This window comes from Platichthys flesus, chromosome 7, assembly GCF_949316205.1.
Source record: "Platichthys flesus chromosome 7, fPlaFle2.1, whole genome shotgun sequence".
NCBI classification, from domain to species: Eukaryota; Metazoa; Chordata; class Actinopteri; order Pleuronectiformes; family Pleuronectidae; genus Platichthys; species Platichthys flesus.
In genome coordinates, this window is record NC_084951.1 from 13316452 (window position 1) to 13332197 (window position 15746).

The window sequence follows — 15746 nt, forward strand, 5'->3', positions numbered from 1 at the left end:
GGTTACCCTTTCACTGTTCCTGAACAATCCCGCTGCTGTCGTTGAATTATCTCTCTCTCTGAATTAGCCCAGTTTGTAGGAAAACGAAAAATAAATATATAAATGAACAACATGCAATTTTGGCTCGCGATTCCAAATGATGTTTAGCACACCATGCTCTCACAAGTGTGGAAATCAGAGGAAAAATAATTTTTAATTGACACTTTGGGGAACATTTTTTTCCTCTTTTTATCTGGCTTCACAGTAAGTTATTAGCTGTTAATTTGTCGGCAAGCTCCCCTACAGCGTTAGATATTTGTTCAAATGCTGGGATCCCCTCAGTGCATTTGTAACTACACTTCTGAAAACGCTGCCTTGTCTAATTATGTAATATAATACTGCCTTTTAGGCAAGTTTATTTTAATTGAATAATATTAGTTCTTGCTAAGGGTAAGCTATTGCAACCGTAATACTTGTAACAGCTCTCTATACTCTACAATTCCCAGACATCTACAGTAAAACCAAGCAAAGGATCTGAGTCTGCAGAACGCTCATTTTATAAAAACAAAATTCTTATAGATTTAAAGCTTTTACCCTGAGATCAATGTATTTTAGATATTTGAATCCGGGCCAAACGTTTGAGTGATGTTGAAATCTGATTGGCCCTACCCTCTATGTCATATTTCTTTCTTTGTTAACCACAGTTGGCCTAATCAAGTAATTCCCTGTTTGTCTTAGTAACCCCCTATAGAGTCATACATGCATAAATATAATAAAATAATTTGCTCTTGCACTCCATAGCCCAGCTGTAATTTATATGGATTGAATGAGTGCTGCATTGTGGAAAAGCACGAGTGGACCAAATGCTCGTTTGTCACCTCTAATAAATGTTGGAATGTAAATTATGAAGTTATGCTTCAGATGTAAATGCACTTTATTCCAGTCCTTTAATGTAAACAGCCCACTTCAATACATTAAGGGGATGGGGGGAGGGCGGAGGGGGATTTGATTTGGAATTTTGACTCTTTTCATAATCAATAATAAACACAAAGGAGCCTCGATGGGGAGTGTTATAACATATCTGAAGTTGGGTTCATAAATTATTGCATGAAAGCAGGCTTGTACACCAAAAATGTAAATACATTAATGTTATTAATAATGTAGTGACTAATAGTTCTATCAAGACGGTAATAGCAGTTTAATGGAATATGACAGCAAGAATGTATTACACTTCTAACATTAAGACGGGACCTCACATGACATTTATCAGGGATTTGTGAAACAATTTTTTTGATTATTTTGTTAAGTTAATTGCTTCTTTTCCCCCCAACGTCTTCTCCGGGAGAGGGGCAAAAAATTGGTAATGGATATTAATTAATAATTGTCAGTTTTGTGGGTTTGATTAAAAATAATGAAAGCACAATGCTAATGGGATTTCAGAGTTTCTCTGTGTGTGGCGCCCTGAGATTGTGGCTTTATCTTGGTAATCTGAAGAGAGGAGATAGTGGACTACTCCAGGCTAAAATGAAAGTGAAATACAGTAAAGGAGAAATTATCTTAAAACCTGGAAAAATGGAGAACTTAAGTGTGAGTATTGCTCTAACTAGCCTCACTATACGTGGGATACACGAGTGTACTGACTGTAAAGTTTTCTGTGTTTTAAAGGAAAGTTGCGATTCATCTACTTCTCTCAGGATGACATTCACACCTGCAGCCCAAGGATTTTTTTTTCTGAATGAAAGAAACACTTGAGTCATTTCTGACAAGCTGCTGTCTTGGCAAGTATTTTTTGTGGTTACTGTGATGCATTTCTAATATATGGTTGTTTGCCAGCAACGCCACGCATTGACTTGTTTTTATAAAGGTTATAGAGATAAGATGGGGCTTTTAAAAAAACTTTTCCCTCAAAATAGACGCTACTGATGCACTGTGAAAATGAAGCCGCACTTTACTTGGCACTGATTAAAGCGGGGCGTCTATGACTTCACCCGTAGTCCACGACAGTCAGCATGGAGAAACCCTTGCCAAGACTTCTTTGTGTCTATATGCAGCCTTCAGCAGAAAGAGGACGTTTAAAAGCTATCATTAAGGTGGGGCACAAGTGTAGATCAGCAGTGAAACAGAGGCTGGCACAGTAAAAAAAACAGACATAGCCACTGACGCAACTGACAATTATCCAACACCTGGACTGGTTCCCCTCCCTGGTATGTGCGTCAAGACTGTCGGCTGCTTGTTAATGCAGTGATTAACAGGAAGATCACATTTGTTTCCCTGCGCAGCGCTCCTGGCAGCACTACTTTGCTTTCTTTTTGATTAAAGTAGTAGACGGATGGAAGAATTGTAGCTCTGTCATGAACTTCAAAAGGAACGCTGAGAGGGAGACGTTAGAAATGTAGTAAACAGAGGAGAGAGTCGGAGGCCTTTTTGTTCCATCCACTTGACGTTATTGTAGGATTTGGTGTTCTGAGGGAGGTATTGGTGTCCTGCACTCCTGTGGAAAGAGTGAACAGTCTTTGGTGGTGCCCGAATATGACTCTATATCAGATTTGTGTACGTCTCTACTGTATATCCCTTTTATTTACTGCCACTGTGCGACTGTCCCTCCTCACATCTATAGCACTACGTCATATTCTCAGCTCCCACACTGTATGGAAAGTGATTTTTGGTATCCTGGGGATAGGAAATGGGAGGTGAAGGGGCTTCGACAAACAGCCTGCACTTTTGAAATGCAGAGAGTGGCATTGTCATGTGTTTTCCGTGTCAAGGTCGACAGAAAATGTCAGAACAGGTGCACGTCTGAACTGAGCCGCTTGCAAACTCAGCCCCTTTGCTGTAACGCGCCACCCTGTGTGACAATATAGTGGTTCACTCTGGGTTGTCTCCTATCTTCAATCTGTTGGAGGAGCCTGGGAAAGTGTGGGTTTTTTCTGCTGTGGCCACAAAGGTTGATGTTCATTTGAAATGGGTGTTGACGCCTTAACTTTGACCACCGCCTCAGATTGTCATTCAGTCCCAGAAAGTGTGGCGCTGCGTGACGTGCAACATTCCTGTCTGATTACTCCTCTTTCTGTTGAGTTCTGAATCTGATTAAAAGTTCTCATTTTAGGAGACTTGATGCAAAAGGAAGCATTTGTCTTTAACCGGATCATTGCCTCTGTAGAAACACTGCCAGAGAAAAATACATTTTTTAAACCATGAGTTTAATCTGTGATCTAAAGAAATACCTCAAAGTAGATTTAAGGCAGATGCATGGAGTTGTCTGGGGTGAAGTGGGCTGATTTATATCTGTGTCACGTTATTTACCGACTGCATTCGAAAAAAATGTTGCTAAACCTGATATTCTTTCGGAACATCTCAGGATAGGGAGGTTATATTTAGGTGCGGCATGGAGACCAAATGTCACGCATGCTTTTGTCACTTTATGACATCTTATACACTATGAAATCTCCGGTTTGTATTCTCAGAAAGGCTGAAATAACTATTTATTCTATCTGACGACTTGTATCCTCTCTGACATCGGGTTAAATGAGAAGACAGTCACTGCTGCTTCTGTGACCCCGATGACTATTGTCACATTCCTTCTGTGCTCATGCTAGTTTGGAAGTTGGATTCTTCCTGGCAGCTGGAGGCCTCCAGAAAAGGAGAATTAGCCAGCAATTTTCTCTGTCACTTAGTGTGATCAGGAACAGACTCTTGTTTGCTCTCCCTCCAAAACCAGACCAAAGGCCGACTGCTTCAAGTTTCCTTCCTCATTTGATGACGATTTCAGACTGCCTTATCTGCCGCTGTGTATGTGTGGCCCATTGTCTTGGCAAGTGTGTCTAAATGTTTGTGACAGGTCTCAGTGAGAGACAGGCCGCAAGGGTAAACTGCCAGGTTTTCCTCCCCCCTTTTGACTCAACAGTCCCACCCCTGACCAGGAGATGGCGGTGTTAATCTTCTCTGGCTCCGGTCCTGCCTTTGTGTGTCCCCCTTCACCACCCCTCTCCTCTCTGTCTCTCCGTGGCACTTGCTGAGCAAAGAGGGGTCTCACCCTGTGTGGAGGGTCATGCCACCAATTCCTGGCCCCCTTTGAAGACCATGAAATTACTGATCCAAGACGCACGATTAGTGCATTCAGCCTATTGACTGGAGAGGGGTTGACGTGTGATTATAATGTCACTGGAATGTCACAATCCGTCTGGTTGTCTTTGTGGACAAACTCTGATTCAGTGACACAGTGTACCCAAGAAGGAATAATTTGATCAATAAAAGGACACTACTCTCTCTATTGTCGCTGGCCTCTCTATTCTAGTTTTATTAGTTAATTTGGCAGGCTGGCAGGACTCGCACACACAACTGATGCCAACTCGTTGCATCTTCACCCTGACTCCCTGCTTTATTTGCTAATCATAATGGTTCACTTCACGTTGCTTTGCTGTGTGTGTACTGTAGGATGTGTGTCTGTGGGTGGGTGCTGCCTCAGTGAGAGGAGCAGTTTGGATCAACAGAGGAGGATAGGCTTGTCACAGTAAGTTGCTTGTGACGGCGGCAGCTCTTCTCCTGACACCACAACACAACTTCTGTGGTGTGTCGCTTGGACACAAGCTTCACGTTGTTTGCTACTGGTGCCGCTCGCATTTTGCCTCAATCAACTAATTGAATGTGAAAGGCCAGCGGGCCTTGATGATATGAAGGACAACACACAGAGCGGTGGCAGTTTCACGAAAAGCCTGTGTGCTTGTTTATGTGGCCGTGTCCGGTTGCGTCTCCAGTTTAGGGTCACAAAGGACATCTCACCAAATTCATGCAGATCAGTTTATTGTGGCTAAAACGGTTCATTTCACAGTTACAATGTTTGAGTTTTTTTTGTTTTTAATCAGTGCAGTTTGTTAAATTTTTTTATTTGGGTAAAAATTGTATATGGGTTTTATGTTTTTAATTAATTTGAATAAGCAACCATTGACCCTAACCCTATTTTTTTGTCATTTCAACAAACTTTCGGCAACACATGCACAAAGTTGTATAACTACACATTTAGCACTTTCTACTCATTTATATTTCTACACATTTAATATACAGCTTTGCATAACATTAACCTCTATATGTTATTTTATTGAATACTTGTAGTTATCAGTCAAGAAGTGATTGTTTTAGTATTTTGATTGTATTTCAAATATTTTTAGTTTTTTCACAATATTTCATACAAGCCACATTTTTTAGAACATTCCCCTGATATGAAGTTACATTGCGAGTGCTCCTGTGTTTCTTCACGCTCAGTCCTCTCTCTGAAAAGCACATGGAGCTGCCTGTCACACAATGTCATCATTGACTGTACCATAAAAAAGAGAAAAGAAAAAGAAAAGCTTCAAATTACAGGAAAGAGGCACTGCATTAAAGAACAAAGGAGATCGATGGCAGTACATTAAATTTTATGCGAATGAAAAAAAAGTCAACTAATTAAAATTGATTACTCCTGCTTTGTAAATGTGTTTCTGAATTAAATTATTGTATGAAAACATTTTGACCAATCGAGGAGCTGAGGAAGTATCCATTACTGGATTGCAGCTGAGAAGGGGCTGGAATGTTTTGTGGTGGCTAAGTAGTTTGTTGTGCTCCACTGTGACTCCCCTCTCGCACCCCCACTGCTAAAGTGCCATGGGTTAATCTCTGATGACCCTCATCTCTCAGAGCAGCTCCAGCCTCATGGTTTGGGCCTTTTACCTGAATTAAAAGGAATTTGTGGGCTATATAAGTATTTTTGTCCAAAGTAAGTGAAAGTGAGGTGTCACTGAGGGAGTCGCTGCTCTTTAGTCATCGGGGCTCTCGGGGCTCTGAGGGCCCCGCTGGGGATGTCCTTATCTAAACAGTCATCTGTCTCGCTGGTGTAGCAAGGGCAACCCCAGGCAGCACGACTGACAGTTACACATTAAGAAATGTCAGACTCTGCACTGTAGCGAATCTCTCAAGCTAGTTTTGAGTTGGCTGCTTGCCGCATGCTTTTCTTTAGTTTCAGATCTCATAAGAAAAAGGAAACACTTCACTTTGATGCAGATCCATCTTATTTTTCAAACACTTGGCTGTTTGCATGAGCCACTGTCATTTCTTGCTGCACTTATGTTTTTTTGTGTGTGTTTGAGTACAACCTGAAAGAAGCTGATTTATCTTAAATTACAACCTGTAAAAGCCCCCAGCAAATTTTTTTAACCAACATTTTTATGCATACCCAGCATATTGAATCATAAAATATGTTGCTTCACTTTTGCAATATAATTTCACCCCATTGTAAAAAAAAAAAATCGGCTGCTGAAGAGAAGAGAAGAAGGAACAGTTCTACTTTTTCTTCCGAGACAGGCATGACTCCCCAGGCTCAATTATCAGTTTTATCTGTACTCTGTTTTTACTATGTGATAGTGGCCTCGTTAGATCTAATGTACTTTAGCCCCTGTCTTACGCTGAACCGACTCAACTTTTCCATGTTTGTGATGACAGAGCTCTGAAAGGGAAATGCTACTCAATGGAAAGTTCGCTCTGTACATACAGTGGTCTTTGAAAAAAAAGCTCTATTTCCGTCCACCAACCCCCCATTACAGAATTGCATAATGCACTTTTGATGGCATGATTGCTTTGCCCATGGCTCTAACACTGACACCGATACACTAGTGAATGTTATTTTTAAACCTTTGCCGTGGTAATGTCAATGAAGTTTTCCATGACCCTTTTTCGTGTGTTGAATTGTTTTTTAAATCTCAAAACTTTGGTTCGGTAACACTGACCAACTCTCTATTTACTCTTATACTGACAGTTAAGTGCTATGTATGTGAAAGTTAGTCTACAACATCTGATAATTTGTCAGGTTAAAAAAAGATAAAAGGCCACATTTGAACAGTGTTACTTTATCAGATTTTACTAATGCTGAAAATTGGTTTTAGTTCAGGTTTGGTTATTGGTTGTTTTTATTTTCTGTGTATCTAAAAATTACTGCCCAAAAGTGATGAGGGCATTAAACAAACATTTATTTTTGTACAGTCAGTGTCAGAATGGTTCATCTCCAGCAGGGCCCTTTCTTCAGTGTCATGAACGATATGGAGCTTAGCTAAATGGTCCAGTCTGCACCTCACTTCCTGATGTCTCTCAGGGTCAATAATTTCCTATAGCAGCTCCCATGAGGCCTTGCTTCCTCCGCTAAAGGTCACATTAAGGCGGGAAAGATGTCACAATTAGAAGGGCTTTTAAAGCTGCTCTTTTAAAAAGATTAAAAAGCACTGTTGGCCACATCAAGCAGTCAGGCGACTAAAGGAAATACAATAATTACATTAAAACTTCATTCCTCTCTGGCAGGGCTCTGGTATCACAAAGGTATTGGGTTAAGTCATTTAAGACAGCTGCCCCTGATAGCAAATCATCCATGAAAGCACCAAATTAATATAGAGCTTCATTTTTTGCCGTCTCTCACTTTCTCTCGCTTTTGGTCCTTCAAACGTGTGTTTGGGGGGTGAAACTTGAGACTGGCCTAACACAATTTTTGTTCGTGTCTATCAGTGTGTTATTATATCAGGGGCACTTCTCCACAAATGTACAGGCCGGGGCAATTTGGAATGAATTGATTCACACTGAGACTGAATCCTATACTTGCTAATGATTTCCTTTTAGCCCCTCCATTGCACCCCAACACTCTACTTTGTGTTCCATCATATTCTCTGACTGTCTTCATCATTGAAGACAAAATGTGGACATACACCTTCCTGTGGAACAGATGACATTGGTTAAAAGGTTAATCAGTGCCTGGCAATATAAAATTCTGTAGTAAAAAACAATAGATGTGAAATTATGCAGCGTTTTGTTTGAAATACACAAGGGTTTGGATAGAAATTAAGCTCAGATAAACCCTGGGTTGGTAAGATATGTAGTATTTCAATTAAAGTGAACATAATTATTTTTAAAAGAGGCTCAGAGATCAACAACAATCAGCAAAACTTAAAAAATGAAGACTAACCATTGCAACACTGCATTTCATCATAACTGTAGAAAACCAGTGAGTTTGAGTTCGTCTGAATTAAACAAAAATCTTGAATATTTTCTTGTGAGATACATTTTTCATCTCTTGTTGTTCAAATTTTGTTCTCCAGTTATTTCACCAGAATGCGCGGTCAGTGAAACATTCATAGGTTATAGTTAAGTGATACCACCAGTTAAGGCAAAAATATACAACTAGTTACATGGATTTCCTCAGGCGTCCCACCATGCGGTTCGAACATAATTGGATTTTATCTTCATTTCTCACAATTCAAGGTATCACGACTGTAATTTTCAGACAAGTGCAGCGCAAAGTCTTGTCCAATTCAAACTCAATAACACGGCTGTAATCTTGTCCTTTCATCAACTGCACTGTCTTTAAGTGTGTTGGTTAATGTTATCTCTTCCTATGATTGAGTTTTCGCCTCTTTTTCAGATTTACCTGACACTTTATTGTTTATCTGGTTAGCAAAGATTATTGCTCTTAACATGGAGCACTTTGGTACATTAGCAGTCAAAGCTTTACAAGTAGTTTTACACAAGAGCCTAATTGTTGTCTTTCGACACAGTTGGTTCACCGGTTTTCAAAAAGGAAGGAAATTAAGAATTATTTTGTTTTTGTTGTTTCTGCCCCCAACCCAAATGGGCCTTGTACTGTTATCCATCTTACCCCCCTAAAAGCCCCCATCATAGTGTGCTACCCAACACTATAGCTGGGGTGATCCATAAGTCAATAACAAGACAAGACTGAAATCTGTGCAATGTGGTTATAATTGATTGAGATGTCTGGGTGGAACTTGTGCAAAGCATCTATGTCATCTGCTAAGAAGTGCACTTTTCCTCTCCCTGAAGGTCTACCACTACAGTTTTAACCAAATGGACATTTACCTCATTAGTTTGCCGCTGAGCTAGCTGCGGTCCTTACTAAGATGTCATACTTACGCCTATTAACATTGACACAATTTTCTTGTCAATATTGTGCTCCTGAAATTTTAAGGGAATGTAAACAAGGTTTGCTCAATCAGCATATTCTTCCTCTATTAGGTAATTTCCCACTCACAGGGCCTACATCACAATGTTATTTACGGGAATAAATATTGGAATATTAGATTTTACTGTGGTCATTATGTCTGACTCCTGTCTTTTACCACAAGTATTCTTGTAGGCTCACTTAGTTTAACAGCCAGGGCTTTGCCAAGAGCAGGGTTATTTTTGTCTCGTTATCAAACAGATATTTTCTCTGTGTTTTGACTGTATCTTTTGGCCCAGAACATCAGTTGGTGGTTCACCATGCAAATGGTTTAATCTGCTTGTCACAATGAAGGTTCCGGGTGACTGACTTTAATAAGCCCTCAGCATATAGAGATCCAGGAAATTCCATACCCCTTGCGTAACCCCTACGTACATCAAGGTCGGGGTAGTGTCCCAGTGAACTGGTAGATGAGTGTCTAAATGAATTGTGGCAGGATCTCTCGGGATGAATCTGGCCCATTTTGATAAAATTCACAATTGAAGTTTCATCATTGATTATAGAACGCTACAGGAAGTCTGCCTGTGTGTACCTTATTAGAATAAAAGTGCTATCGTGTTTCTTTTCAGCATAGTCATCGACTACTGTACTGTTTGTTTGTCACTGGAATCTAGCTCTTCACACATCCTCCCTGCCACCCCGTAGACAAGTTTAAACTGCAATTCTTTTGGATTGAAACGGGTTCATAGTGTATGCAATGCATTACCCAAAACGAATTACCACTGGCAGGGCGCTCAATCATTTTGTATCTTTCAACACTAAGAGAAAAGAAGAGTAATCAAAACCTTTCAACCTATTAGAGGGATGACTTTTACAATTGAATCACGGGGACCACAGGTGCGATAATAAGTCATCTAAACCTCCCCTCCAGTGTGTTTCCCCTTTCCCTGTGTTCTTACATATTTATCTATTTTAGGAGGCGCCACTTCACGGCGCCCACTTCAAATTTATGTTTTAATGCCATTTGAGGAAGATTTTTTTCTCCCTCCAATTCTTGGAAATGCATACTGGGGTGGAAAATTAAGGTGCATCTCGAAGGAAAACATAATAGAATCGATGAACGCACTGCACTTAAAACTTCTGATGTTCTGATGCTATTTAACGTTCTAGTGCATTAACGTTTCAAGTCATTACAACATCCAGGCTGGGTGATTTGATCATGGCAGGTTTTTAACTGGAAGAATTACAGAAGTTTTCAGCCTAGGATTCTCAAGTTATTAGATACAAATGATCACCTCTGCATTAAGTATAGATTTTCTTCCACTGGGCACTTAAGAATGGAAGTTTGTCTTTAAGAGGGTAATAGCAAATTAAGCTCCATACTCCATTTGTCCGGCACTCGTGATGGGCTAATTTTATAACTGCTGATTTGGTCATTCCCCACATTTAGCTGGAAAGTGGTCAGGTGGTCTTTCTCCTCACTGCTGGGTGTGGGGGTTTTAGAAGCAACCCATCAAGTGGAATCCATTTATGTTTTTTTTATAATGAACCTTTTTCTTAAAGACGATCTGGACTCTAGCTTGTGCTGTTGAAAGCATCACTTCCCTGTGCACCTAGTCTCCTTCCTCTCACATTATCTTACTGAGAAGTTAACTCACATTTGTCTCTTTCCAGATTATCACCGCTGTAAAATTTCTCCAGAACCCCAAAGTACGTCAGAGTCCCTTGGCCACCAGAAAAGCTTTCTTGGAAAAAAAAGGTGAGAAACATTTGATTCACCCTTCATTTATGTTGAATGCAGTTATGCAAACCTTGAAAAACACAACATATATATATACAGTATATATTAACATTATAATCAATATGTCTTTGTTTACAAAATGTGATTGACCAGAGATGGACACACAGCATTTTTTTTATTTTTTATAAGATTAGTTTGTTGGGGTCAAAGGTTGTGGCCATAGCTCTTTGCCCTGGAGGCTTTAACACGAGTCGATTTGGCTTCAGAGTGCATGATTCAGGCCCTGTGAATAAATGACACACCAGTAGGGATGCTCCTTTGGGTTCAGGAAAATTAATATTGACAAACTCTCTCTGCATTTTCAATGGAATTATCAATATTGCCTTCCAGCATTTTAACCCTTTTACTTAATTTAACTGTTATCGTAAATTTGAGGCATGACACAGGGAGGGTTTTCTAAGCAGGGATGCTGGAAATGTTTGCTGGCTCTTCAGTTTCTTTGCAATTCATTGAAATTATTTCTGACACACGGTGGAATATTGTTTGTGCAATAAAACTTGCAAATAGCTTTACTACTCTGAACTCATTTAAGTCGGTTCAATATAATGCGGGCGGTGGGATTGTGCAGTGTTATGCCATGTTTTTCTTCCAGTCGGCCCACAGCTGAGCAATGAGAGAACGTGGCTTTACTTTAGATAAACTCTTTATGGTGAGTATTTTTACTATATATATATTTACAATATAAAATCAGTTCAGTACTTCGGGGACTGTAGATCTGCAGTGCTTGGTGCCTTTGCCTCCAGCATTATTGTAGCAAAACAGTGAAAAGTGAGCCTAAAAGCTCCATGACTGGCAAAGGTAACCTGAAACTAAATCCATGGTTGTCGGCTGTTACTACACCCATGACTCTTTGTATCTTTTGAAATTGTCTCCGTCTTTATTTCTCATTATTGACAACTAAGCCATGTTCACTATCCACTGTTCGTTCAGAATCAGAATGCCTTTATTGTCATTGTAAGCTATGCATACAACACAATGAGAAGTATTACTTCTCTTGGTGCGTCAAGACACAATCACACAACAACATCAAACAAACAACAACGGCTTAGAATATATATGCGTTATCTCAAATGTAAAGAGGCCTCATCAATACAAAATGATGTTATGCTACACCTCATGTTCCTCTTACTTTCTGCTTTGTTGTAAATTCCACAGAGCTCCTCTATCCAAAATGGTATGCTCTTACTGCACTTTAAGTCCATGAAATATGTATGACACTTTGATGCAGATTTATTTTGGAAAGTCAGATCCACTGTGGATCTAAACAAGAACTCTTGATTTGCATAAGGACATTGATCTCAGGAAGAGAGAGGGTAAAGATGATAGAAAATGGAGTAATGTAACACTAAGCACAAAGTATGTTTGACTCTCTCTCTGCAGAGAACTCTTTGACTTGAGTGGTATAGTCATGCATTAAGTGAACTTGAAGATCTCATACATTCCTACCTCAGTTTGCCTGAGTTGTTTCAGGAAAGTGCTTTACTATAACATCATACATCTTTAAATTCATTTTCTTGTGTTCTTTTGGTGTGTACTTCAACACACTAATTTAGATCTTAGATAAATGTTTGTATGTGTTTATTCTACAGGAAACTGTTTCAGAAAACCTTTTCTTAAACCTTGAACACTGTCTTGTAAATATATCCAAGTTAACAGATAGAAGTAGGTCTGGGATATATGGCCAAGTACTTAAATCAAGAGTTGTGGACAATTGCAATTTAAATAGATTTTGTTGTTTGTTTTAATGAACAACAAAAAAAGATCTTAAAAAAAGATACACTATTTATTTGCAATATCAGCAAACAATATCAGCAATAACCCTTTTACTTGGTGACACTCTAAAACTATATCTGTAAAATGTACTGCTTCTAAGCTGTGGTTTTGGGAGTTGGGACAGGAGCTAAAACATGACTACTTTTCTCTAGTATTATTTTGTCATCTTCATTGGCTGTGGCTACCTTTCTTCAAGCTGGTTGTTGACAAGGCTGAGACGTTTGGGTGTCTCCAAGGAAATGGCTGTAACTACAGAGAAGTGGTGTTGGAGTTTTAGTGACGGCAAAGATCAATTTCAATTTCCTTAGTAGGAGTAAAACCTGACTCAAATAAGTAGAAATATGTTCTCATATAATTGAGCCTGTCCTTTGTCATAATGATAAATCGCTTCCTCTGTCTTCAACTATGGTGTTACATTACACGCCAAAATTAATTGTACTTCTTGTAATCAAAATATAAATAGTAATCAAATTTGTAATAGAATAGGATCATGATATTTGGAGATTTTTTTAGATTATTTTCAAATTTCTGCCCTACCTTGGCCGTAGCAGTATAGTTATCACGGTAAACTTAAGCACAGACATAACAGTACGTCAATACTCACATTTCCCGTTTCTGTGTTGTCCTCGCTGCCTTGTGACATAGAAAACTCAATCAGCCTCCTCCTCCCGCAGTCCTCACAGCAAATGTGTCAGTCTTAATTTCTAATACAGTTTAATGCCATATTTATGTAAATACTTCTGGATTTTACTCTATATTAACAGCCAGAAATGTCAAAGCACACATAAAATGAAACAATACCATCTCCTGGTAGAGTGGAATTTAAATTGGATTCCTCTTGCAGCCAGTACTTATGCTGGACAGCTGATGAAGGGGAAAATAGGGCCCACTTTGATTACATGTTGCAGAATCTTTACACAATAATCTCGGTCGTGCATATTATTTCTCAGCACATTTGTGCCCTAATCTGCATTGAAGGATGCCTCTCTGGTTACATTTTTCCCCCCAAAGAGACCCTAATAGTGTGGTTTATTTCAATATTCATTGAAAAATATAATTTTCTGTTTGGCTGTCAATTTCCGAATATGAATTGGCAATTATGCAGTCCAATACTTGTAGCTGCCCTTCTTGAGTCCTTGTTGAATAGAGCGGCTGAAATATTGAAACTTTGTTACTTAGATGAAATATAAATCAAGATTTAAGCCCGGAGACGTTTTCTCTTTGTTTTACTGAGGAGCCGGGAAATGAATTGCATTTAAACGCTCTTGCAGCCATCTTGAAGCAATTTTGCTTTACTTGTTCCTTGCCAAGATCAAGTGAATTTCATTGTGTTTGAGTGAAATATAATGTGGCACTGTCTTTTCCAGTGAATTGTGCCGTCTATGTCCTCTACAATTAACAGATGTAGCAACTAAGGAGTGTTGGGACCCATTTAACCAAGACAATTAGCAGTTACACACATAATTACTAAAAACTTAAGATGCTCAGGATGAAGTCAAGAACACTTTCCAGCTTTCAGCGTGTCACTTTGACCGTGGCCCAAAGTGAAATCACTCAGCCGTTCCCAGATTACCAAACTGAGAGTACACCTACATTGTTGCATTACAGGTAAATTCTGCATGTGGAACAGGCACAGTACACTCTCTGTCAGTGAGACATAAATGATGGCTTGACTTATTTCTTTTTTATGCCGTCCCAGTTGTTATTGACTTGAATAAATAATGCTAATAGATTTCACCCTCAGAGGGCCACTGATCCAGGGTCATGGGGAACACAGGTAGACTATTGGTCTATTACCATACCTGGTATGAAGGTAAGGGTAAGGTTCATCATTCCAGATATTAATAGGATCCTGTTTGTAAGTGGGGTTATGTGACTCACCTCTCGGACAAAAATGACAATGACCAAGGCCTGCATAGAAGGTAAAGGGATTGATGTGGTTATAAATTACTCCACGGCGCCACCTAGCCTAGGCCTTGCCTACTTTGTCATCAGTACAAGGCGATAAAGCAGGGAAATGAGAGCAGAGTCCGCTTTTTTAATACATAAATGAATACTCTATGAGAGTGGTCATTATTTAGGGCATGCCATTTTCAAGCAGTTGTAGTGAACCAAATGACATGTAGAATCTCCGTCGCCAGCACACCATGAGAAACAGGTTGAAGTTGCACTCGACTTCTTAATAACCCATTGACCTCCATCTATTTATGATCCCTGCCGTGCATTTAGTTTTTTTCTAAATACGATATTCAAAATGTAAGTAATTTCCAGTCAAGGGCAACATCATAATTCATGCCTTGGAGGACAGCGAAAAAGGCATTCACCTTTTACCACCCAAAATATTTTAGTAAGCAATTTTTATAATTGGCTGTCCGGCCTAGGTCTTGACCCATAAAATCCAGAAGTGCCAGAATCCGAGAAATGGATTTAATGCGGAGCCTTGCTGCCTCTTTGCCCTTAAAAAAATACCTAGAGAATACGAGGCACTGAAAATAGAGCTGTAAATAACCTGACGAGCAATGGGTTTTCCTTTAAATAAATACCGATCAGGTTTATGTTGAAAGACAATAGAAAACGTTGCCCAGATATGCAGTTTACAGTATTTATAGCTGTAATATCGAGGTGCCAGCACCGTAATTTCATGCCCCAATGAGAATGGCAAGGTCAAAGCAAATGCTTTGGCTGAGCATCTGCTAATACGGGGACTCATAAACAGGCACTGTGTATCAGGTGCACCAAATAATACAGTATAATGAAATACAGAATAGCTTTCCATTATTGTTCTTTTTTTATGGTGTCATCATTAGTTGTAATTTATGTCTTAAAAATTCATCTCCACACAGGTCGATCTGAAATAGAGGTCCAGGGGTCATTCCACAGGTTTTGGAACCTATAATAAATTTCACAATCCCTTTTTGGTCTTTTCCTTTTATATGTTAAACTCACTCTCACCTTGTTCCTTTTTCTTTTGGATCTAAGGGCCCTTTCATTTTGGTGCTGTCTTCCCCTCAAAAAAATAAATAAAAAATACATCAGAGCCTTCGACACACAACTTAGCTAGCTGTAATTTGACTAGAAAACTGCTTAAGGATTGTCCATGTATTTTATTTTAATACATGATAAAAAAAACACCTTTCAGTTGCTGAATATACAACATCAAAGATGTCAACCCCCATTAAAATGTACATACATTTGCATCCTAAATGTAGATTAAAAAAAACATCAACT

The 15746-nt window shown here is 39.3% G+C and overlaps 1 protein-coding gene across 2 annotated transcripts in view; it reads left to right on the forward strand.

Moving 5' to 3' along the window:
* The window catches only part of pex14 (peroxisomal biogenesis factor 14), a 44078-nt gene that overhangs the window by 7493 nt on the left and 20839 nt on the right, over positions 1-15746 (forward strand). For both annotated transcript variants that reach the window (XM_062391942.1, XM_062391941.1), the window contains exon 3: positions 10619-10703. In XM_062391942.1, the coding sequence (XP_062247926.1) occupies positions 10619-10703 (85 nt within the window). The remainder of the gene's footprint in view (positions 1-10618; positions 10704-15746) is intronic.